The sequence below is a fragment of the Mercenaria mercenaria genome, chromosome 15, assembly GCF_021730395.1.
Source record: "Mercenaria mercenaria strain notata chromosome 15, MADL_Memer_1, whole genome shotgun sequence".
Lineage (NCBI taxonomy): Eukaryota > Metazoa > Mollusca > Bivalvia > Venerida > Veneridae > Mercenaria > Mercenaria mercenaria.
Window position 1 is genome coordinate 56,223,132 of NC_069375.1, and position 26,983 is coordinate 56,250,114.

Here is a 26,983-nt window from a genome sequence, read left to right on the forward strand (position 1 = left end):
ATATTTATTAAAATGTGCAAATGAGCATGTCAGAATGAAAACAGTCAAGGCCTTCTTGTGATTTATCGTTTAATTTACCACGGTTCATCGTTCAGATGAAAATAAGTGAAACATAAGAATAATTTGTTTGTTTTTCATGTTAGATCAAAATGTATTTAACCTTTTGCAAAAAATGCATCTGGTGTTCACTCTGGGGAAGGTATTACAAATTTATACTTAAGCATCCTCAGATTCCATGTTTTCAGTGGTTTATTTTTCAAGTAATCAAGACTTTCGCGTTGTTTATGTCTTAATTTACCACGCGTAAGCATTGAACCATATTGGCGTAAGCAAGCATTTCAATGATGTAAACAGCAAGAAAGTCTTTTTTCCAAACTTTAAAATTTATGCTCATTGAAATATAATGATAAGAATTATGCCGAACTTATTCATCCGAGTAGTTAACATAGTGATAGATTCTTTTTCTCGCATGCCTTTCTTCTATTACTAGAAGAAATAAAGAAAAGAAAACGAATGAGTTTTAGCACTGTCTGATTATAGAAGCGTGTGAATTTATGCATTCATTCTTGAATTAGAGACATGAGGCATCTTACACAAGTAGACACGGGAAAATCTTGGCCCGCATGCAAGAAAATGATCTCTTATAACTATAGCTTTGTTATCCACAGATAAAAATGACAGTCACTGAGGCTGAAAAAGATGTGTGCGAAAAGTGCAAAGCACTTACAGCTATATTTGAAACGCCGCCATGGCTCTGGGATCCGACACTTGAAGTTACTTCCGGTCCACGAAACCATACATCATGGTGCAGACGACGAGCTCAGTACGAGGCTTATAAGCTGGTAGGCATGCTTTTTATATTTTCAGCGTATGCAAAGTAAAATATTTATTTCAAGGCATACATACAAACCACATGCATTCGGGATATTTGATTGGTCAATAATGATGTTATAAATGGTAAAAACATACATAGACATTCCAGAGCAAAGCTCATTTATCATATTCAATTCAGCAACGGTATGCACTACTTGCTCTGTCATTTTTCAAAGAAAAAAAAAAAAAGGAAAAAAATGTCCATATGCCAGCAACGCTCATTGAATATATTTTTCAATTCCTGGACGGCAAATTTCATTTCTGAGAAATAACATTTTAGCAATGACTGTTTTTTCCCCGGAAACTATCGCGGCTACGCAGATGTAACGGATAATGCCCCTGTCACAGATTGTGAACGGATAATTGTGCATAATCTGACGTCGCTTTACCGGCGCATGAGAAATCGGACGGTGCAGGATTAATTTTATCCCAGTCGGACTGCTCCCAGGGGACGTTAATAGAAAAGTCGAAATTCAGTGTCAAATGATTTTTTGGCCTTCGGAAAGCCCGTTACTGTTCGACTATTTGATGTGGCCCGTATGGCGCTTATATAAAACGGGCAGTGACAGTATGATTTCTGTCAGAATTAAACCTTCAGAATCACCCTACGATCTGTAGGAACCTTAATAGGCACCGTCCGTGTACAATAATCATCCGGATATCAGATGTTGTTCATCGGAGCCCCTTGCTGCATTATTTTTTGTCGCACGTGGAGAATTCCTCCCGTGTGGTTGCCAGACGGCACACTTTGGTGCCCCATTTACTATAAAAATTTTGCATAGGTTTCTCTTGCTTCACTCTTCGACTGATAAACAGATAAGATGGCACTTGTTCCACCGCGTCATCTGAGACTTATTCTTAATCCAGCAAAAGCGACTGCGGGCGGCTTACATAATACATAGAAAACTTGGACGCTTAGGAATTCTTAAAACAATCGTCTGGTCACCACCCTGTAACTAGCCTGGCAGCGCTAGATTTAAAAGCTATCCGCCCGGCTTCCTGTGTATTTCTGCCGGACCGGTCCCGTCACCTTTGAAAACTACCCGTGAAAGACAGCCGTCCTATGCCGACTTGATTTATTACCACGTGATTAAAATGTTTTAAAATCCTTAGGCGCCTGTTATACTAACCAAATCTTTGAATCGGACGGCAGTCGTTTTATTAATGAGCCGCGCCATGAGAAAACCAACATAGTGGGTTTGCGACCAGCATGGATCCAGACCAGCCTGCGCATCCGCGTAGTCTGGTCAGGCTCCATGCTGTTCGCTTTTAAAGCCTATTGGAACTGGAGAAACTGTTAGCGAACAGCATGGAGCCTGACCAGACTGCGCGGATGCGCAGGCTGGTCTGGATCTATGCTGGTTGCAAACCCACAATGTTGGTTTTCTCATGGCGCGGCTTACTTGTGTCTAAAGCTTCTCCAAATCGGAACGTTATGCTTTTTGTTATTCTAATGCATTTTGCGAGGCAAAAATGAACAAGCCTTGATTTGAAATGTAGAATTGGATTTGTTTAGGTCAGTGAGATGTTTTTTTTTTTAATCTTGATTATGTTCCTTTTCATATGTTAAACCACAATCACTACAGGGTAGAAAATATAACTTCCTTTACTAAATTTGAGGACTTCTAACGCAAAAAAAATATTTATATACATTTAATTAATAAGTTCAAATTGTTATATTAATGTTTAACCTTTTCCCAGTTTATTGAGCATTACATAAGGTATGGCAAATCACTTGTTTTCGATCAAATATTGACTTGAAGCACTATTTTGAACTGGTTTAGATCAGTCAAATAGCCCATTCCGTAACACGAAGAAACAAGGCGGTCGGTAACACCAATGGATGCTTTCCAAAATTACTGACGCATAAAGAGCTTTTCAGCCATTATGTTAAGGATAAGTGTGTCCAGCAAGAGTTGTAGTTCTTTAACGCTGCACTCCGGTCCTCTTATTGATCTCTATGAATATGTAGGCCTTAAGTATGATTGAAGTCAATAGCTTAGTAATACATAATACTCGAGTTATGCCCCGGACAAGGTTTTCAAAAAAGGGAGATGTTTCTAAAATGGAACCACCTAGAGTTATGGTTCCTTGTCACTGCACTCCCTCTCACTGACTCTATATCAATATGTAAAGTATGAAGTCAATAACTTACATAGTATTCAAGTCCTGGACAAGGTTTTCAAACAAGGAAGATAATTCAAAAATGGAACCACCTAGAGTCATGGTCCCTTGCCACTGCACTTCCTGTCAATGAGGTCTATCATTATATACTGTTACTACTTGGTACCTTCAATAATTTTTGAGTTATCCTCCGGACAAGAAATGTCAAAAAGGGAGATAATTAAAATAGGATCATATAGAGTTATAGTTCCTTATCACTGCACTCCCTCTCATTGACCTCTATCATTATGTAAAGTATGAACTCAATACGTTACATAGTATTCAAGTTATGTCCCGGACAAGGTTTTCAAAAAAGGGAGATAATTAAAAATGGGACCACCTAGAGTTTTGGTTCCTTGCCACTGCACTTCCTCTCAATGAGGTCTATCGTTGTATAAAGTTACAGCTTGGTAGGTTTACGTTTAATACTTTTTGAGTTATCATCCAGACAAGAAGCGTGACGGACGGACAGACGGGAACAGACCTTTATTGGGTATTTCTTTTGTACAAAAAGTACCACAATAAGCAGTACGGAATGAATAGAATTTACTGTTACCTATTGTCCTCGGTACCTAACAAATGTACTCTTCTTTCCTCGGACAGACGGACGTACAGACAAGGTGGCGACTATATGCTCCCCCTCCCCACTTCGGAAGCATAAAAAATCAGAAAAGAAATTAAAATATTGTGCAATAATATTATAGTCGGATTGTGCATATGAATAACAACAAATTATATCATTTTTCACCATTTCTGTCAGTGTTGTCTTTCCATACACTCTCTATAATAGAAGTCTCCGTTAGTACATCCGCATGGGATGTCAGACAGTTATAATTCTGCTATTCAAATGGAAACTAATAAAAATAGCGTCTATTTTTGACCGATTAGGTGCAGGATAAACCCATAGAAATGGCATGAAGTGTCTTGCGAGATGTAAAACGGATTACAAAATAAGAAATGGAAAATATATCTAGTAGAATTTACACAAATTCGCCATTTTCTCAGCATGTTAGCGGTCAATTATATAAAAGTGGTATTGCTTATAAACACTTAATGAAAACCCATGTTATGACTTTACAGATAAAGTATAAAGTACAAAGGACTTTAATCTTTTTTTTTTTACAGATTTTATTATTTAATCATTGTTATATAGTGAGGGTGGAGCCTTTAAAGGAACGTCTTCTGACCGGAAGTCATGAGTTAACCGGAAATCATGGGCTAACCGGAAGATGCGGGAGGGGTAGATATTAAACCAGGGACAGAAAAAAAGTTATAGTCTTATTTCATTGTTTATAATGTAAATTTTGTTGAGCCTGGCACAGTCTGAAATACGTGGGTGTCATTGATCGATAAGATATCCTGCAAAAGAGAGACAATTTTCAATTTCGGCGTTCATTGTTTCTATCTAAACCTCTTAAACCAAGTTAAGATCCTTATGAAACGTTTGTTTATAGTTATAAAGTTTATAGGCCCTTTTCAATTGTACCGCAAATATTTGTAAAGTAAATAAACTTGTCTTTAAAGTTTTTATCATTATCAGACAATATGGCACACGATAATTACATTTTAGGGGTGAACGACAAACAAGTTTACCTGTCAAAAGGATGACTTTTATAAAAAAAAAAAGATAAAACATTTGTAAAACTCTTAAAATTCAGGATTTCTGTCATGATAGTTGTTATATTTTAGATCCGGTTCTTTGGTTAAACTAGACGAAAATAACAAAGGTGCGCATATAATGCGAAATAGCTTTTAAAATGTTGTTAAGGAGGTAAATGCTATTTAAAATTGCATTTGGCTGAGATCCATCTGGTTTGCAATGTGGTTCATATGAAACTGCGTCAGACCAGTAGGCTGGTACTGTTTCAATAAAACAGGATATGAGCCACGCCATGAGAAAACCAACATATAGTGGGTTTGCGACCAGCATGGATCAGACCAGCATGTGCATCCACGCAGTCTGGTCAGGGTCCATGCTGTTCGCTAACACGTTCCCTAATTGAAATAGGCTTTGAAAGCGAACAGCATGGATCTTGACCAGACTGCAAACCCACTATGTTGGTTTACTCGTGGCACGGCTCATAGCCTGTTTTGTGAAACTATTATACAACGACCTCCGTAAAATGTATATATTGACAATGAGCCTTCATCAGTCTAGACAGCAGCAGTCAGAGGTGGTATTTGATTAAGTTTCTGAGAAACATTGGTCAGACTTTTCTATTGATTTTACATAATGCCATTGTGCATTACGTGCCTTTAATATCGCGAGGTGACCCATGGAAAGTGTACAATATTTTTCTATTTGATGACCTGAAAGTCACCTTAAAATAATACTTCCTTAGCTAAACCAATATAGTTTGCAGTTTTCGCTTAAATACTCCTAATGAAAGCGTTCAGTATTTGAACAGCTGGTATTATATACCAAAAAAAAAAAAGTCCGCATAATTTATGATATTGAACAATGCATAGAATGATTCTACTTCTACGAAAATGATTCTTTCCCGCAACAATTTTGAATAATACATTTTACTGTATGTGCGTGACGTATGACTGTGTCAGTATCATAATTTTGCCAGAATGTAGTGTAATCATGGGAAACCTAGTTATATATGATAAAAGAACTATAAATAATTAATATTTTTTTCACTGATGTTGTTTGAATAAATAAATAAATAAATAAAAAGGCGAAGTGTTTTTTTTATTATCCTTTAGAAAAAAATGCGTTATAAATTGGCTAGGGAATGACAATTAAGTAAATAGCAAGGCTATAGAATATCACTTTGAGTGCGGAATCTGACCTATTAGAGATCACAAGAAATAAAAAACAATTGATTTCAATTATCTAAATGACCTTTTAGAATTTTACAAATTCACTTAATACTTTACACATGAAACTTTCTTCTTTTGATGGTATACTTTCAAGCAATAAACACTTGCTTAGATGTTTGGGTCATTTGATGTTGTATCGGCCTAATAAAGTACTGGTGTTAAATTGGGATGATTCAACGGAGTCACATGACGTTGTGTATATTAACAAAGGTCTGAATCAGGAGGCCAAGTGAATAAATTAAGCAGACTTATGCCTACGTCCCACGTACATCCGTTGTGAAAATCTTGGAGATATCTACGCGATGTGCATAAAGGAAGCGTGTCCAAACCTCAGTCGTAAAATCGCTTAAAATTTCACGTCTGCTAAGCAGTAGACAGAACTGTGGCGTATCCTGTTGATCTGTTTTATTCAGTAGTGCATGTTGGTTAAATTGTAAATTTTGGCTACAAAACCAGCAAGTTCGTTCTCTAAAAACTTTTCGCGGCTTTCGATAGACATCATTCTTTTAAAAATTGTGAATATTCAGGTTTGCATGTACATGTACACTGTTTTATAATGTATATCAATTTCATACATAAAAAAAGCAACGAAAGCGTGTAAACGTATTAAGTATATATCTAAATTGTATATTTTATACCACGTTGTGCTCTTTAAATTGAATACAGTCGCTAGACTGTTGCCGACGTTTGTAAGCTACATCAACGTTTGTAAAGTAGGTTTAGGTCTGTAGGTAAGGCCGATGTTGGTAATTTAGACCTACGTCTATAGGTAAGGCCGACGTTTGTTAGATTCACCGACGTTTGTAAGGTACGTCAACGTTTTTAAGTTAGGCATACGTCTGTATGTAAGGCCGATGTTTGTACGTTAAGCCTACATTTGTAGGTAAGGCCACGTTGTAAGCCGGACCTACGACTGTAGGTAAGGCACACGTTTGTAAGCTACCCGACGTTTGTAAGCTACGTCGACGTTATTAAGTTAGGCCTACGTCTGTAGGTAAGGCCGACGTTTGCAAGCTAAGTTCCACTCTGACCAAGCACTCTTTCTTTTTTTTATTTTATCCTTTATACTAACAGCAAGAAAAAAAGTCCTTTATCAATACGCTCCAATTTTTGATGTCAAAAAGTTTATCTGTTACTTGAGATATTGGCATAATGTGGGTCATAATTTGAAACAATATTCCTGGCCATTTTTTTTACCAGAAGTTGAAGTGCAATACATTTTAACCCAGTCCATGCACTCAGTTATTAAAAATATCTACATATGCATATAACAGGACGACGAAAAACAAGGAAATACAGTGAGTTAAACTATTTACATATGCTTATAACAGGTTGAAGAAAAACAAAGAAACGGACAAGTTTGAATATTGCCCCCACAGATGTTTAGCGCAGTGTTAGCTCTCGCTCTCTAGATACGTAACGGCGTCATATGACGTATAGAATTGATGGCAAAATGATAAACTTCTGTACAACAATAGTTACTTGTTAAATGTTCCCTTTTAAATTAACAGTATCTTTAAAAACTAATGGCGGGCAGTCACCTTTGCTACGCACCTGTAACCCTATATTTTTATGATGACAACCCCGGAACAGGATCGATACTTTTGATACTCCTGGCCCACGCAAATAGGCCAAATATTTACTGAGTGGACATAAATGAATATTTATTTAGATTAGGTTATCTTTGCGATGTTATGGTGGGGACAGCAACAGGTCAATGCTAATAACACGGAACAAAGATAACGCATAGATAAAATTTTACAAAAGTGAGCTTTGAAGTTTAAACGAGCGGCTGTCAAATCATGCGCTCAAAATTTCGACCTGATATGCACTTTAAAGTAAAAACCTTTTCTTTTCCAACAACGTTGTTTTGCCGTGTCGTTCAAGTTGACAAACAGATTATCCCTTACAAGTATCTCAGAAAATCGGTGGTCAGTAACATTTCTCTGATACGTTTTTTTCCTTCCTCCAACTGAAAGACCTAGTTCATGCGTCATGATAAATCATGGAAACCAGTGTCCATTAATTAGCAAATTGTATAGTTCCATATATGTCTGAAATACTTTGTCAGAGAATGGCACGATCAGAAGTTGAGCAGGCGCGCTACTGAATACAATATAAAACACTTGTAGAAACTGGAAGGAGTTATAGTTGCAGCGTACTATATTGGCAAAATATACCAATAGGAACTATTTTTATGAATTTATTAATAGGTGTGCTGTGAAGAAAATAATAAACTGCTATGAAAAACAAAAACAAAAAAAAAAAAAAAAAAAAAAAAAAAAAAACAACTGAAATAATACGAAATTGTAACGCGTTAAGATTGTTGTATACTGAACCATTAAAAATACTTTTGACAAATTTTATCACATTGTATTGTACTAATTAATTGAACTGTCAAAACATGTTCCCAGCTTTTATTATTTTCTGTTCACACCCTATATAAGATTAACATGAAAGCCAGAAACATGTTTTAGCAGTTCAAATAAATAGTTTCTTTAACAACACCCCTTAAACTAGTAAACAATTTATACTGAGAGTCTCGTAAATAAAGGACTATTCTATTTAGTATCTAACTATGCCTTTATTTGTTTTATAGGCAATTTTTTTGACCAATAGTGTTATAGCCCAAGCTGGTTTAAAAGGATACCCTTGACAATACACACTATAAATATAAAAGCTGGATTGATCAATACCTACTAATCAATTGGGAGTTTCATTTAACAGTTACTATACGCGAAATAGTGTAGTACATCACTAGAGCGGCGGAGAGTTAAGATTAACATTAAAGGGGAAATACAATAAAATATACATTATATTAATTAGTAAAAAAATACATATCTGGAAATAAACTTACAGAAAGGTAAGATACTATTCTTTAACCTTAATTTTAAACTTTAAGAATAATTTGGGAAAACAAATAGCATTTTTATATCTAACTATATAATTAACCGAATTTGACTAGCTTAAGAGGAAAAGAGGATCAAATTTTATCAGGAGAAATATTAACCATACTGTAATGTATTGATTGAAAATATTTTCCAATTGGTATTTTAATTACAAAATGAGTGTGTTTTAGAAATTGTATTGACTAAATGTCGCCAACTTTTTTTTTGTCGTTTAACCATCTGTGTCTTAACAAATTGCATTGGTACAATTATGCGAGTCAAACACTATTACTATCACAATATCAAATATTTCAAAATTCAGGTTATAATTTCAAGATAAAGCTCAACATATTTCTATGTTTTTAAATTGTGCATGTATCGCGAAATACTTACCTCAGTGTGATGTTTAGCAAAATGAGAATAAAAAAAATGAAAATTACAATATTTCCGTTTCTTTATACATAATAATAGCAAATATATTATGCTAGATTAAATACAGAGTCAATATTGTATGTTAGAAAATATCGTTTTATGTTAATTTGGAGGACAGCTGTTGGATATATACATGCAGGAATTGAAGTTTTTTCTTTTTCTTTACAATTTAAACAAACTGTGTCTGTTAACGCTTTTCTATGTATGATCATAAATTATAAAAGTACATGTCCGTTGCTTAACATCTTATTTACAACTTTGATAGCACATTTTATTACCGCATATAGTAAGTGCATCGTTGTGATAGAATAAATACAGATCTGATCTAATACCCAGCGACTAAGTAAATGATTTCATGCTTCAATGCCAAGGTTTAACGCTTTTGGAAATTCCTATTTTGAATTTAATTTCAGTCCGTCGAAAGACATCTGCTATTTTCCACCGGACAATCTCTGTTTCACACAAACTGTACAGACGCTAGTAACTGCTTGCATGCTGCAGCTCTTTTTACCAGTAAAAGGGTTTTAATTAACACGTGCAGAAGCGTGTTTTTTGCACCCGGTTTGGTTTAATACAGAAAACTTCCTGTCCTTCAGTCCCCTGTTGCTGTTATAATATAAACACAAAAAAATATATTGCAGCACTGGAAAACACATATTTTCATAAGCAGGAATATTAACATTTGTTTATGAATCTGTAATAGTTCTTGCTTCGTAAAATACCGACTTTGAACGAGTGTTTTAGGTTGATCAGCCTTCTGCATGACCAACGTTAGCTAAAATTTCACAACCTTTTTTCCCATTTAATTTACAGTCTGTGCGATATAAATGCTCAATATTTAATTGCTCTTTAAGGGGACAAATTAAGAGCCATTGAAAATATGACTAAAACGGAAATTAGCTAATTGTAGCAATTCAATGAAAGGATTTTGTATAAATGTTCATTTCAGATAAACGTTTACTCATATTTGATACACTTAAACGTTTCAATAAATAATTAAAATTTTATTGATGATTGTATTAGCTTTCCACGTTCGCTTAAAACGTGAAATATTCAAAAGTAATTGTATTTTACCTTGGTATTCTCAAATAAATAATGCATAGTATAGACTTTATAATTTCATTTTTTATTCAATACAGAATATTTTAACCCTTATCATGCTAGACAGGATTGATTCTGCCTTTGCGACCAGTGCAGATCTTGATCAGCCTGCATATCCGTGCAGTCTGATCAAAATCTGCAGTGTTCGCCATTCAGTCAGTATCTTTTTGGCATGGACCCCTTTTAACAGTTAATGGTACCGCCCAAATTGAAAGATGGACAAGTGCATTATAGAAATTCAGCAGGGTAAGGGTTAAATACTCTTCTTTTCTTCCGTTGTATAGAGCAACGCTGTCATCATTTAAGCCCATTTGACCTCTCGACCATCTGATTATCACGCTTCCACAAATCCGAAGCAAATAGGTAGCTACGCCACTGCAATTTGTTGTCACCAAATCTTCCTTGCCAGACCGTTGACAACCTTTATCAGAGCTTTATTAAACTGATCACTTAAGAATTTTATCAGTTTAAACATGATTTTATTGCTTCTATTATAAGTTATTGTTTTGACCCACATACCAATGTCGCCCCTTGCATAAAATGTTCCATCAATATTGGAATAATAGTAAAAGTCTTATAGATAGAGCCTTCAAATGGAATGTTTTAAAGGAGCTGATACTGAGTAAAATGCGTGGTATGGAGTTTTGCTTGCGTTCATTAGTTCTCAAAATATTTGCTGTATAGCTTTGAATTACACGTGCATTAAAATACACTCGTGATATGTTCTATACACTTATATTCCTGACAATTTCGCTATATTTGTGTACGTCTGTATAGCGTCTATTATGCACCATATGCCTCAGATCTTTTGCATGGGAAATGAATAAGCTACCTCCCCCCCCCCCCCCCCCCCCCCCCCCACACACACATATAGAATTAAACTTCTCCAAAGGGATGTATAGTTAAAGCTCTACAAAGAAATGTTCTAGTTAACATTCTCCATAGCAGTACAATTAGACCTCTCCAAAACAGTCAGGACTGGGAAGAGGGAGCTGCTGTAAGCAGAGGCTGTTGATCTGCCTCATGTGCTTGGAGAGCTAATTTACTAAAATTGTCGTGGACGCAGAGACATATAGTACCGGCCATGTGGGAAAGAAAATATTTGCAGTTAGGAGGTATTTGCTCCTTAAAGGTATCATTAACAGATTTAGACTGTAACATATAATGCTTATAGATCAATACTGTTCTAGTTAATATGTATATATTATTAATTAAACAGACATTTGGTCAACTTTTATGTAGCACTATCACGCACTTGCAAGGATTAAGAAAAATGTATCACGTGACATTTTCGTGTATGTTATTTTTAATGTTTTTTTTTTCTCATGATAAAATTCCACGATTTTATTCAATGTAAACGTTCATTCTAGCTTCTTCAGTATCCCTATCCCTTTTTTCTTCACAAAATACTTTTCTTAAACAATACAATTCTGTTCGTGTCATGAATAATGTTAAGTGAACTTAACCCTGTGATTAAGTATTACACGTAAAAGTTAAAGGTTATCAGTTTTATTGCCGCAAATAAACAACTCTTTTTGCAAGCAATAACAAGTTTAATTGTATTTGTACAAAAGGCGGCACAAGGAAGTTAATTGGCGGTATGCAGTCTCCACTGACACAATGAACATGTCTGAATATCATGACAGTTTTCCTTATGTCCTAGACTACATCTGAATCAATATGAGCCGCGCCATGGGAAAACCAACATAGTGGGTTTGCGACCAGCATGGATCCAGACCAGCCTGCGCATCCGCGCAGTCTGGTCAGGATCCATGCTGTTCGCTTTTGAAGCCTACTGGAATTGGAGAACCTGTTAGCGAACAGCATGGATCCTGACCAGACTGCGCGGATGCGCAGGTTGGTCTGGATCCATGCTGGTCGCAAACCCACTATGTTGGTTTTCTCATGGCACGACTCATATAGATTTAATAGTATATACAGGAAAATGTATACGTATAGACAGAATACAGTTTATGGTTACACTTCAGACAGCTGCATCATATATGTTAACATACTGCGTCTGCTATAGCAACAAAAGTCTGTCTAATGAAGGTTTTCCCGAGACAATTGCGTGGTACGTCTGTGCCAGACTATTTATAGATTCAATCATAACCAAGTATATATTTGATCAAATAATTTTGCCAAAGTAGAAGAAATAATATAAATGCTGTGTGAAGAAAAACGACAATGGGTTTTGTCACATCAGCCTGATATATGGCACCAATGCGGCTTTAATTGTGAAAAAAATATCAAAGATGGCCACCCAGGTATTTATTCAAGCGCAAGAGGGCACCTGGAGAGGAAGTCAGCCGGATAGCTTCCACTCATGGAAGGGTTCGATCCCAAATGTAACTCGAATGTACTGAGTTATTATGTTAACTTAAGTGATTTTAAGTAAACGACCTTAACCACTTAACCACTCATCCTCCCACTCAGCCTGGGAGGCTTAACGGAAACTTTATGGTTTTTATCAGCATATTACTTAACCTTAATGTCTGTCCTTGTCCGTTTTCAACGCAAAAGCAGTTATAAAATTAATAGAATAACGTCTTGATATAAATCTTTTGTTTTTAAGGAAAAACTCGTCTATGTTGATGATATATATCATGTAACATGTTTGTTTGTCATCATATCTGCTTCACAAAAGTGCATTTAGCAAGCTCCACCAAAAACTTTGGCTAAAAAAAAGAAATAAGCCTGCAGTGTGCAGTGTTTGAATGTTATAACATACCGACCATATCCTGTTGGTGCATCCATGTCCTATGTAGAAATCATGTGCCTGTAGAAACCGTATTCTAATGTTGCAACCATGTCCATGTGGCAACCATGTCCATATAAGAACCATGTCCTAATGTAACAACAATATCCATTCAGCAATCATGTCATGATGTAGCAACCATATCCTATTATAACAATCTTGTCCGTGCAGCAACCATCTTATGATGTAGGAAACATGTCCTATTGTAGCAACCATATCATGTTGTAGCAAACATGGCATAGTGTAGCAGCCATGTCCAAATGTAACAACAATGTCCATGTGGCAATCATGTCATAATTTTGCATCCCTGTCCTAAAGTAGCTACTATTTTCATCCCGTCTTAATGTAACAATCATTACCAGATGTAACAAGCATATACATGTAGTAACCTTTTCTTAATGTAGAAGCCAACGTATCTACCATGTCCATGTAGCTACCCTGTCCTAATGTAATAATCATTTTCTAACGTACCAAATATGTCCTAAAGTTCCTAATGTAGCAACCATGTCGATGAATCAAATATATCATAATGCAGCAACTTTATCCTAATGAAACAATCATTTCCTGATGTAACAAGCAGGTATATGTTGCAACGATGCCCTAATGTAGAAGCCAAGTCCTAATGTAGCAACCATGGCCATGTAGAACCATGTCATAATGTTACATCTATGTCCAAACGTAGCATTCATTTCCAAACCGCAAGCATATCTTAATGTAAAAATCATTTGCTGATGTAGTCACCATGTTCTAATGTAGCAACCGTGTCGTAATGTAGCAACCATGTCCATGAAATAACCATTTCCTAATGTAGCAACCAAGTCCATGTTGCAGTTATGTCCTAATGCAGCAACAATGCCTTAAAGTACAATAATGTTCATGTTGCAACCATGTCCTAATGAAGCAACCATGTCTATGGAGCAACCATGTCCTAATGAAGCAATCAAGTCCTAATGTAGCAATAATGTCCAAGTTGCAACCATGTCCTAATGAAGCAGCCATGTCTATGAAGCAACCATGTCCTAATGTAGCTACAATGTCCATGTTCCAACCATGTCCTTATGTAGCAACCATGGTGATTTTGCAACCATGTCCTCATGTAGTAACCATATCCATGAAGCAACTATGACCTTATGTAGCAACCAAGTTTATGTAGCTACAATGTCCATGTTGCAACCGTGTCTATGTAGCAATCAAGTCCTAATTTAGCAACAATGTCCATGAAGCAACCGTGTCCTGATGTTGCAACCATGCCCATGAAGCAACTATGTCCGGATGTTGCAATCATGTCTATGTAGCAACCAAGTCCTAATTTAGCAACCACGTCCTTGAAGCAACCATGTCCTACTGTTACAACCATGTCCTAATGTAGCAACAAAGTCTGAATATAGCAACAATTTCCGCGTTGCAACAATGTCTCAATGAAGCAACCATATCCTAAAGTAGCAACAATGTCTATATTGCAACAATGTCCTAATGTAGCAACAATGTCTTTGAAGCAGACATGTCCTAATGTATCAATCGTATAATGATATTATTAGACGATATTTTTTCGTCATTCTTTGAAACTTAACGCAGGAAATGGAACTTGATATCCGGGTACCGATACTATATATAGCCCAGATCTCATACCAAACATTATTTTACAGGACAGCAAGATGGCGGACAAGAAATTTATCGACGAGATGCTACACGCTCATAATGAGTACAGAGCAAGGCATCAGGTGAGTTACATTGATTAATTTATGTTTAAATAGTAAATATATATATATAGGACGTTGTTTATAATTCTTTTACTTCTGTTAGTAAGTAGGAGATATTGAAGGTGTACAAAATGAAAGGGCGCACTATCAACCGAAGCAACTGGACCCTAGAATCCAGTTGACATATATTTGAATCATATTTGTAATAGCATGATAAATTGAATTTAACCGGACCAGTTACTTTATGTCTTGTGATTAAAAATTAATTCATTTTCCCCTCATTTTTTATCATTAGGCGGCACCTTTAAAGCATTCTAAAGACCTGTCAGAGTTTGCACAGAAATGGGCAAATCATCTTGTGGCCACTAACAGTTTTCAGCACAGTAACTGTGACCTGAAAGGTGAACGACTTGGGGAAAATATCGCCATGAAATGGTCTTCACGTCCGGATGCTTACAGTGGTAAATGTTCTTTCAATAATTAATTAAGCGTATATTTTGATACGTGTACGAGTAGAGTTATTATCAGGTACTTATATTGTCAAGCAATTGTCTTGCTTCATGTCATTTTTGGCAGTATCGTGCACCAGGGGGCTTTACACGTGACTGGTTACTTTTGTATTTAGTTAAAATATGTTTGGAGCTTTTCCTTTTTTTCGAACACATTTGATATTTTGTCATTGAGGAAAAAGTTTAATGAGAAATGTACGACCAGCTTGATAACATCCTCTCAAATTAAAATCGGCAGTTTAGAAACTGAAATTTATTCTGTTTCTTTTTTATGTTTTGTTTTTCTCACTTTATCTGCATGCAATTGCTATCATATCAGTGTGATACTGTTAAATATGACATACACTCAACATTACCGAATAAATCTCTTGTTTAATTATCCTTTATAATTATTCAGAAAAAAATAATAATCATTGCATTATGAAGTTTTTGCACGTGATAAACTTGAAAACTTGAAAAGTATAGGGTTCGTCATTCACGAAATATTACACGGGTAGCAGATACTTTATTATATCTCTGTATTCCACAAATGAACACAACGGACATGCAATAATAAAGTACAGATTGACACGAGATAATATTGTAAATGCAATAGCGTCAAATTGCATTCATAAATGAGGAAAAATAAAATAAAAAAGAAAAGAACTAGAATGAGGAAAAAAATCAGTTAAAATGTTAATCCCTTATCAAATCTAGAAGTTAAAGAATATGCAAAATAAAAGATTAACGGGCTTGTCTCTTTTGTCTTTACATAGATCTATATTAACAAGAATTAAAAAAAAAAGATTCCCATTGAAATTTTTCTTAATATCAAAGCTGTTCAAAGAATTAAACCTGACACTTCCGAATGTTCAATATCATTTCGTAAGAAGTTAAACCTTTTATAAATTTCAACCCGTCGAAGCAATCTTATTTACAGTCTGTTTTTTTTTTAACGTTTTATGTAATGCATATATTTTCATGATAAATATGGTTTCTTCCGAAACAGCGGTAAATTCCCATGAATATGCTTGTTCCGAAAATCAAAATCAGTTTAATAGGGCTTTAATGAGTATAAAAGGTGAGTAGTTGCTTTTGTTTAAGTACCAACAAAGGCATCAAGGAGAATCTCATCTGAAGATGAGAAGAAAAAAATAATAATAAAGAACCTACACTATAAAATTAATACGAAATAGGAAACTGTTGAAAGCAACATAAACTGTCAATACACTCGTTTAACATAAAAATAGTATACAATTTTCCGTTATTCTTCAGTGACTGATTTAATACTTACAAAACTATCGTGACAAAATATATAAACTATATTTATATATACACTGTATATACACACACGGACTGATGTTTCATAAACCATACGCAATGAGTGGATAAACACTAAAATACTAAATCATCGAGCAATTTAATATCCTTGTTTCGAGTGAATGTCATTATAACCAACAGTCTATTGTTTTTCAAGTGTAATACTTCCTGTGTAACATATAAAACATCATGTGACATTATTTGGGATATAAAACATGAAGAAAAGCAGTTATAGCTATCAGATTCGTCCTAGGAAAGGTATAGAATATTTTGATTCTCTTAATTTCTAAACTATATGTACAGTCAAACCTGTTTAAACAGAGCACCTTTCGAAAGAACATGTGTTTTTTCTCAGAGGTTGATATAGACACTATGTCCTACAAATGGAAGTAAAGTGGTCAGTCTCTGTTCAAAGGTGGCCGTTAGCAATGGTTTGACTGTATTATGCATGTATATTATCATAGACCTCGGTATCCTTGCACTTAAGTTATACCAACAACTTCTTTTTATTCAACAGTAAAAATCGTTTAGTCTATATCGACTTGTTGGAATAATAGATACTGCGAATCACTTCCGAATCATCCGTCTTAGAAAACACGTGTGTGCTGTGTCATTTAAATCATCTAGCTCAAGACCAAACTTATGCACAATACCTCCGGGTTCAAAGGCCTTTTGTTTTATTTGCAAACGCTATATACCGATACATAGATGCGTGTTTAAAAGAAGTTATTGTCTTGTTTAATGTTGCAGTGATTTGTGAACACAGTTTGAATAACAGTTCATTTATATATTTATTTCTTCTCCAGGACAGGAAGCGACTGACCAGTGGTACAGTGAAGTCAAACAGCACACGTTTGGTGGAGAACCAAGTTCACTTAGTACAGGTATGGGCTATTACAGGTATTGGCTAAGAACGAAGTGTTTAAACGTCATTTCTCTCTTGGTTCCCTCTGTAAGAGTTCCCGGTACATCAGTGGTAAACACACCAGATTTACTCACGGAAGGTCGTGGGTTCAAAACCTTACATATAGAGTAAATATACCGAGACGGTTGTCTATGCTGAACTAGAAAATTAATATGGAAAATCTATAAGAAATGGCCATAAACTTATGGTCTGACAACTTTTAAGTTTCATTTATTTTCATTGTCTTCAAAGATAGCTTATTACATACTAGACTTAAACAGCGGATACAAACCATATCCTCAGAACTTGTATAAGAAGATATTACATGTTTTGTAATCACTACCAGTTGTTACAAAGTTTAAAGAAATTGATGCAGTTAATTCGATAACAACCAGCCTTCGTCCGGCTTTGATCAGGAAATGACAGAAATGTGAATTTTATCATGCATTTAATATGAACGGCGAACAGCATGTTTCATTAAGAGTTGCACACTGTCGATTATTTCTGTACATTGTATCTGCTGGTAACATATGTCTACAAGATAAAGTTGATTTTCCATTGTGTGTCATTTCGACTTGACAGACAGCTGGCATTTTGCACTCTTATTTGAAAGCGACATCTAAAAAAATAGAAACAGTCATCAAAATCTTTTAAAAAATGATATTTTTAGATGTGAAATGAAATATAGCTATATTCTGCCTGTTTTACATAAGATCCATACTTCCTTACTAACAAAAAATGAATGTGGATAATATCTTTAAAGGTCTAGCTTTTGGCAGTGGGCCAAGGGATTTCTGTCTTCACCAGCACAGTTGGGGGCTAATGACCATCACAGTATGGTTCCAATTAACAAGGGTCAATGTTTATTGGAGAGTCAGTCTACATTACAAGTGTATCAATTAGTGAGAAGGGGGAACAGTGTAATTTATCTTAAATTGATATATAATTGATAACTTTTAAAGTTATACTACTTTTTTTGCATTTCTATGTAAAGAAAAATATTTGTTGATCAAACACAATAATAAGATAATCAGAAACTTATTTTCACAATAATGAAATAATGATAAACTTGCATAAAGAAATATGCAAGTTTTTTTTTTTCAAAGTCTGTCTGGAGATTTGTGATATTTCAGAAAATTGTGACTTCCACTCATCTAAAGCTTGCAGAATGCTGTAAATAACATTTGTCTAAAAATTGAAAAAAGTATGTGCATTTCAAAGTTACAAAGCAAAGCATGAAAAAAGTCACTTTTGGCAATATACTGAAAATGAAAATTCAGTATAGATGGAACAAATTAATTTTAAGTTCAAATAATGTTGATTACATGAATAAAAGAAACCCAGTTTCCAATTAGAAAAATATTGTTTGTCAGCACAAAAAACTCCTGAAGTTTTCACTATACTTGTGTTTTATTATCATTATTATTTTCAATATTATTACTGTATCTTTAATCATCCTTTATGCAATATAATAATAATAATAATAATAACAATAATAATTATTATTATGATTATTTTTATTACTATTTAACATTAAAGTAATACTTATTATCATCTATATAATATCAAAATAATAATTAATATCATTATCATTCCATATTGACTGAAGAAAAATTAATTTCTTTCAACTCCACTGCACACATCTTCATGGTCTAGTTGGGGTCCCTGCTGTGCTAATTGCCCTCGAATCAGTTACGGTTACATAATCGCTGATAAGCAGCAGATAAGATGGGAGTTGTATATTGGATTTGGGGGTCGTGGGGTTGGGGGGGGGGGGGGCGGGGAAGTGGCACACTTACATAGTAGTGAATCTAGGCCTTTAAATATGTTACGGTCAATAAGTCTATTTATCAGTACCTACATACTGCAGAGTTTTGGTTATTCTATTTATAAACACATAGAAATGCTTATTAGATAAAAAAATTATTGTATGTCAGCAGAGAAATATCTCACAAGTAAAGGAATACGCGTATTCTGTACCAGATAATTTCCGTAAAACAAAACTCACAAATTTGGATTCTCCGCTTTTAATATACATGTATATTTCAGGGCACTTTACTCAAGTTGTATGGAAGGGTAGCAAGGAGTTTGGAGTGGGCAAAGCGCTCGCTAAAGATGGTAAAACAATAGTTGTAGCCAGCTACAGACCAGCTGGTAACATGATGGGCAAGTTTGGGGAGAATGTTCTTCCTCCAAAAGACGGGAAAATTATACTTCCTGTACAGAAAGGTAAACGTATATACATAATTATATATTATACCGTATTCTTCAAAATAAGGATACAAATGAGATACCCATAAATTGTCTTTATTTCTCGGCATTAATACATCAAAATAAATTATACAGCTAAGAAATTATAATTAAGCAAATTTAATTGAATGTTTCACAAAGAATGTTTCACAAAGAAAAATCACAAACTCACAATATATCATAATTAAGGTTTCAGCAATTTTGTAAATACTCCCGTATTGTCTCTAAACCTTTGAAGGGTAATGCATACATCTTTAGTAGCTTTTGAATATGAATTAGATAATGAAAGTTATTGCTCCAATGTACATGTAATTAGAACATGATTATGTTGCAACCGCACTTTATCAGAAACACTGTATATTTTACTTGTATTCAGATCAAAGCGGCGGTTCGAGCCCATTTTCTAGTCGATTCGAGGAAGGTAGGCGTGGCTTTGGAGATATGGGAGGAGCTTCAGGAGGAGGAAAAGAAACAAAAACAACACGAACAATAACAAAAACAGAAGGTACGAAAACAAAAGGTTTTAAACAGTGACCAAATATAATGACGAAAGATAATTCCTCAGTTTTGACGCATTCTCATCGTGTTTTAAACAATCTATTGCAAACGTCCTGAGAACTAAAATAACTTAATGTCATCGTGTTTTAAGCAATCTATTTCAAACGTCCTGAGAACTAAAATAACTTAATGTCATCGTGTTTTAAGCAATCTATTTCAAACGTCCTGAGAACTAAAATAACTTAATGTCATCGTGTTTTAGGCAGTCTGTTGCAAACGTCCTGAGAACTAAAATAACTTAATGTCATCGTGTTTTAGGCAATCTGTTGCAAACGTCCTGAGAACTAAAATAACTTAATGTCATCGTGTTTTAGGCAATCTGTTGCAAACGTCCTGAGAACTAAAATAACTTAATGTCATCGTGTTTTAAGCAATCTGTTTCAAACGTCCTGAGAACTAAAATAACTTAATGTCATCGTGTTTTAAGCAATCTGTTCCAAACGTCCTGAGAACTAAAATAACTTAATGTCATCGTGTTTTAGCCAATCTGATGCAAACGTCCTGAGAACTAAAATAACTTAATGTCATCGTGTTTTAGGCAATCTGATGCAAACGTCCTGAGAACTAAAATAACTTAATGTCATCGTGTTTTAGGCAATCTGTTGCAAACGTCCTGAGAACTAAAATAACTTAATGTCATCGTGTTTTAGGCAATCTATTGCAAACGTCCTGAGAACTAAAATAACTTAATGTCATCGTGTTTTAGGCAATCTATTTCAAACGTCCTGAGAACTAAAATAACTTAATGTCATCGTGTTTTAGGCAATCTCTTGCAAACGTCCTGATAACTAAAATAACTTAATGCCATCGTGTTTTAAGCAATCTGTTGCAAACGTCCTGAGAACTAAAATAACTTTATATTATCGTGTTTAAAGCTATTGCAAACGTCCTGAGAACTAAAATAACTTAATGTCATCGTGTTTTAAGCAATCTGTTGCAAATTTCCTGAGAACTAAAATAACTTAATGTCATCGTGTTTTAAGCAATCTATTGCAAACGTTCTGAGAACTGAAATAACTTAATGTCATCGTGTTTTAAGCAATCTATTGCAAACGTCCTGAGAAGTGAAATAACTTAATGTCATCGTGTTTTAAGCAATCTATTGCAAACGTCCTGAGAACTAAAATAACTTAATGTCATCGTGTTTTAAGCAGTCTGTTTCAAACGTCCTGAGAACTAAAATAACTTAATGTCATCGTGTTTTAGCCAATCTGATGCAAACGTCCTGAGAACTAAAATAACTTAATGTCATCGTGTTTTAAGGAATCTGTTGCAAACGTCCTGAGAACTAAAATAACTTAATGTCATCGTGTTTTAGGCAATCTGTTGCAAACGTCCTGAGAACTAAAATAACTTAATGTCATCGTGTTTTAGGCAATCTATTTCAAACGTCCTGAGAACTAAAATAGCTTAATGTCATCGTGTTTTAGGCAATCTCTTGCAAACGTCCTGATAACTAAAATAACTTAATGCCATCGTGTTTTAAACAATCTGTTGCAAACGTCCTGAGAACTAAAATAACTTAATATCATCGTGTTTAAAGCTGTTGCAAACGTCCTGAGAACTAAAATAACTTAATGTCATCGTGTTTTAAGCAATCTATTGCAAACGTCCTGAGAACTAAAATAACTTAATGTCATCGTGTTTTAAGCAATCTATTGCAAACGTCATGAGAACTGAAATAACTTAATGTCATCGTGTTTTAGGCAATCTATTGCAAACGTCCTGAGAACTGAAATAACTTAATGTCATCGTGTTTTAAGCAATCTATTGCAAACGTCCTGAGAACTAAAATAACTTAATGTCATCGTGTTTAAAGCAATGTATAATACATTGCTTTAAACACTATGATGCTCACCTGAGTACTAAAAATAACTTGATGTTCAATTGGTCAGGTGGAGTCACGAAGACTATAGTGGAAGAGACTATTATCAAAGCGGATGGATCTAAGGTTACCACGACCAAAGAGACTGTCAGATCTGGTGGTTCAACGGATCCGTTTAGCAAGGTATGAACCCTATATTTATGTATTTTCTGTCTGTATATAGCGCTATAACCTGTGTATATGCATGTTGTTCATATATCATATGTGTAACATAGATTTAAAGTACAACAAAATGTATATGTTTTTACCAGGTGTTGTTTGATAAAATTAAATTTTATCTGAAGTTTATAGATCTTCTAATCAGTAAGTAGTTGACAGCTATGATTATTTATGATTTCATTTACGTGGTACATTCCAATAAGATAATGTTGATATGTAAGAAATAATTTTGTTCGACATTTTGAGATAAAAATGTTAATAAAATGATGACCAGTAAATATAACAAAAAAGATTAGAAAAATTAGGACGTCTCTCATGTCATTGATTGCAATTCTTCTTGGAATTTGAAAATAGTAATAATGTTTTTTTCATGTCTCTTCGACATTGTTGTATTACTTTCATCAGATGATAAAAAACGGTTATTAAAAAATTGAGCAGATGAGTTAATATTTGTGTATTTATGTTACCCGATACGAATTGTTGACTTATTTTGACCAAAACGGGTAGGTAGTAGCAGGGTCGTAAACTTTGTCCATGCACATTTGCCCGAGCTATATTACTGAATTTACATTCGTTTAACAAAGTGTTCGCTTGTATATTATGCATATACTAATATTGTAAAGGAAAGGGAAGTAGCTATGTAAAAATAATATTGACTAGACAAGAATAGTTATCTCCAGTGTAACAAAACTCAAATGGTAATGCAAGGTTCGCATAAAATCTGTACTCTGCGTTTTGCTTTACTTAAAGGAACATACATGCTTTTTCTATACTTTGTATGTAAACTGCAACATATAGTTCATATAATATCTATCAGTATAACTACCATATGAATATTCTAGTTAGTTACAAGTTATATCAGTGTATATAGCTTTAGCTTCCATATTCTATATACAGGGTACAGATGATTTTGGAAAACTTAGTCTTGATGACTCCAAGGTAATTGTTTGTTATTGCACAGCACGAGCTTTGTTATGTAACTGAAATGATAAAATGACCGTCCAATTCAGTATGTTTGTCTTTCGTGAAAACGGAATCGATATACGCAATTTAAATTATCTTTATAGTTACGCTGTTTAAAAATGTCAGTTCTAAAAAATGAACATCTCTTCCTGTACAAATGTTTCTTTTTATGACATAACGCACATATTCAAAATATTTGAGGAATGGCCATGGCTTATAATAATAATAATAATAATAATAATAATAATAACTTTATTTTCTGAAGGTTACATACTAAGTGTACAAATACAGATATTATACAACTTATTTCCAGTATAGCCTTCATCGGCTTAATATGTGGATAGCAGATTATAAAATAATAATATATTATGCTGATAATTATTGTTGTAATAATTAATTTTATTATTAGATCATCAGTGTACTAACTTACTTCCGCCATGTTTGAATACAAATGTGTAAAAGTTTTCTCTGTTCTATTCTTCTTTCGGGAACTCTATCATTTGAATGCAATCTTAGACCACAGTCAATCATGAAAACGTGTACAAATTATGCAATAAGTAAAGTAATGTATTGTTTCGCCTTTACAGGGCAGTAAAGACTCAAAAAGTAAGCATAAGAGGAAAGATTCAAGGTCATCATCATCATCGTCGTCATCAGATGACGAAAAATCAAAGAAGAAAAAGCCACAAAAGATCAAAGAATTTATAGATGATGCAGTTAAAGTTCATAATGAATTACGGTAAGATAATATGCATGTTGTAAGGTATTTCATAACGCAACTGCAACTGGCCAAGGTTGCTAATTTTGAACCTAGCCAGACAACTTGCAGAAAATTTGTTGATAGTACATGAGCATAACTGTACTTGAAGGTATCTGGGATATACGTTGGAAACCCTCTATTTTAATTTAACAACTGACGTGTACCAAAAAACAATCTGCATATGTACAAAGGTATAGCAGCCTGACAGGTTCACCTTCATATCAGGGCATAAGTCACCATTTAAGCAAGTTTAAGGTCATCTTCACTGGTAGACAAGTTAAAATATTAAGGACTACAATTTTGTGTAAATGTATGTAAACTGATACTTAGATTTAAAGAAAGCGATAGAAGCTGTGTGTTATGAGTACATTAATACAGTAGTAATCTGAACTTTGAACTTAAACGTGTATTTGCGGTATTTTAAAATACAGTGGTAAATATGAAGAAAGCGTAAATCCAATGTTTCAGTGCAAAACACGGAGCATCAAAACTGAAGCATGCCAAAGACCTATCAGAATATGCACAGAAATGGGCAGAAAACTTGGCAGCCAAGAATGCATTCCAGCATAGTGACTGTGTGCTCAAGGGTGAAAGAATTGGTGAAAATATTTGCTGCAAATGGTCATCATCAGGGGCTGATTACACAGGTGCTTGTTGCGAGTACTTAAAATATTGTAGACGTACAGAATTATCTCTTAAACACAATAGGCGTGCAGACAGTAGACACATAGAATAAAGGTTTCTTTGGTGTTCAAGTTTCTAAGAACGGCATCGCGTTTCCTACTTAAAGAACAACTGACTTTACAAGCTAATGTATGATCAAGGTATGACTATCTTAGTCAATTACTGTAACATCATTTAATTTCGTTGGTATGAAATTTCGTGGTTTTGGTCAAAACCGCAATTTCACGGGGATGTGAATTCGTGATTTTAACTTCTGAAAAAAAAATTAATGAACGGGAATTTTACTTGTTCGTTGGGATTAAATTTCGTGGATTGACTCAACAACGAAATCCACGAAAATTAGTCCACCACGAACATTAATGATTTCAAAGTAATTAAACTTCTCTGTGTCAAGGGATTCTGTATAACGTATTTCTGCATAAGGCAGCAGTTTGTGTATTTACAGATTGCGGAAGCTGCTTTCTCTGTACATATGATAAAACAAATATTATCAGAAAAAAAAACTGAATGAAAGTTACTTTGCCTATCTATGATTTAAAATATTTTATTACAGGGCGTGAAGCTTGTGAACAATGGTACAGTGAAATAAGTAAACATGACTTTTCATCAGAGCCTAGAACATTAGGATCAGGTGAGAATAATATGTTATGGTAAGCCTAGAGCATATTGGGTTCAGGTATATGCTTAATACCTGAAACGAAGGGTCAAGGTTATTATGAGAATAGCATGTTTTCGTGAGCCTAGAGCATAAAAATAAGGTAAGTATTGACAATGGTACGTTTTGTTGAGCCTGGGGCATTAAGATTAGGTCATAAAATTGAGAATACTAGGTTTTGGGGTGCCTTATAACTAAAGATTGGGTAAATATTGAAAGTAACATGTTCTGATGACCCTAAGGCATGAGAATGAGAGAGATAACTAGATATAAAGAAAACAACCTACTGCTTTTTATAGCGACAATAATTTTGGCTAATAAACAGTTTAAATTGAGCTCCAGTACACTCACTCGTTGCACCATCTTATTTATAGTCTCGATTATATCATACAGTGAATGCTTTCAGAAAAAAATGCCTTAAAATTCGAAATATTAGTAACTTAATTCATCATACAAAAACAACGGAACAATAATTTAAACACTTTTGTTTTATTTTAGGTCATTTTACACAGATGGTCTGGAAAGGCAGCAAAGAGATGGGCATTGGGAAAGCCAAAACGTCAGGAGGCAAAGTCATCGTCGTGGCTAATTATCGCCCAGCTGGCAATCTTGTCGGTTCTTTTGTAGAAAATGTTGCTCCTCCAAAGAAATAAACATCAGGAAAACCTTCAAAACAGTTAAAAATGTAACGAAACAGAGCGTTGTTCATATCCTATGTTTAATGATATTTGTTAATATGTTTGTTAAAGTGGGTGGGATGGGGCTTAGTATATGTTTCAATGTCTAGATTAGTTAGGATTCTACTTGAATATGTTAATATTCTTTATTCTTATGAATTTATTAACTATAATTTTAGATTGTATTTTATTTTAATCAATAGTCTCTTAGATTTACGTGAGTGCTATATAACACGCTATCTCATAAGGAGGTAAGGTGAAAATTCAAGAAAAACGTGTTTGAGTTTTTAGATGTCATCCAAGTTCTTATCTTAAGAAATAATAAGTTCCCAAACGTGGTTTGTCGTAGAATAAAGCGAGTTTTGAGTTCTTATGCGTAAGAATATATCACGAAGACCGTAGGCCTGAGTGATATATTGTTTCGCATAAGAACGAACTGTCGAAAGTACATACCGATAAGTATTACTGGATCCAAGAAATAGTCCAATAGAGTGTTTGGTTCGGCATTATTTGACATCAATTCAAAATTGTAAATTTTAGTGTTGCGACAATTATGAACCGGCAATTTTGGAGCCATTCACGGCTACTATTACTGACATCATTTGAATTTAAAGCATAATAATGAAGTCGGAAATGGTATACGAGATTTTATTTTCCATAGATTTTAGCGTTATAATTACTACATATAGCATGTCTTGTTCTATATGTTTTGTGTTCTAGGATTACTGGACCATGAACCTGCAACTTTTTATTCAAATCAAACTTTTTATTCACATTCACTTATACATATGATTCATTCCCTCATCTTTTACTCTATACATTCCATTTACACACTTAACCTAGTGTTTATGAAACTGCTGTTATTCTGTTTTACATGTATTCTAATAATGTTAATAAATAAATTTCATGTATGCATGTGTGTTTACTTAATTTATA

General features: G+C 34.4%; 1 protein-coding gene across 3 annotated transcripts; it reads left to right on the forward strand.

The window, feature by feature from the left end:
* The first annotated feature begins 668 nt into the window (after window positions 1-668).
* Window positions 669-26,960, forward strand: LOC123555358 (uncharacterized). Of its 3 annotated transcripts, none has more exons than XM_045346008.2 (12): window positions 669-842; window positions 14,691-14,765; window positions 15,040-15,205; window positions 17,359-17,436; window positions 19,506-19,685; window positions 20,083-20,211; window positions 22,160-22,272; window positions 23,206-23,247; window positions 23,859-24,010; window positions 24,500-24,678; window positions 25,269-25,346; window positions 25,869-26,960. In XM_045346008.2, the coding sequence occupies exons 1-12, from the start codon at window positions 675-677 to the stop codon at window positions 26,021-26,023; spliced, it is 1,515 nt and encodes a 504-aa protein (XP_045201943.2). In that variant the 5' UTR covers window positions 669-674; the 3' UTR covers window positions 26,024-26,960. The 3 variants fall into 3 exon arrangements, with proteins under 3 accessions (XP_045201943.2, XP_053381289.1, XP_053381290.1); XM_053525315.1 differs by lacking the exon at window positions 669-842 and adding an exon at window positions 8,569-8,728; XM_053525314.1 differs by lacking the exon at window positions 23,206-23,247.
* The last annotated feature ends 23 nt before the right edge of the window (window positions 26,961-26,983 follow it).

Bases quoted from the DNA above. Each gene is read 5' to 3' on its own strand.
- LOC123555358 (XM_045346008.2), top strand. From the start codon at position 675: ATGACAGTCACTGAGGCTGAAAAAGATGTGTGCGAAAAGTGCAAAGCA. The intron at 15,206-17,358 runs GTAAATGTTCTT...TTTCTTCTCCAG, and splicing joins ACGTCCGGATGCTTACAGTG to GACAGGAAGCGACTGACCAG. The intron at 24,679-25,268 runs GTGCTTGTTGCG...ATTTTATTACAG, and splicing joins ATCAGGGGCTGATTACACAG to GGCGTGAAGCTTGTGAACAA.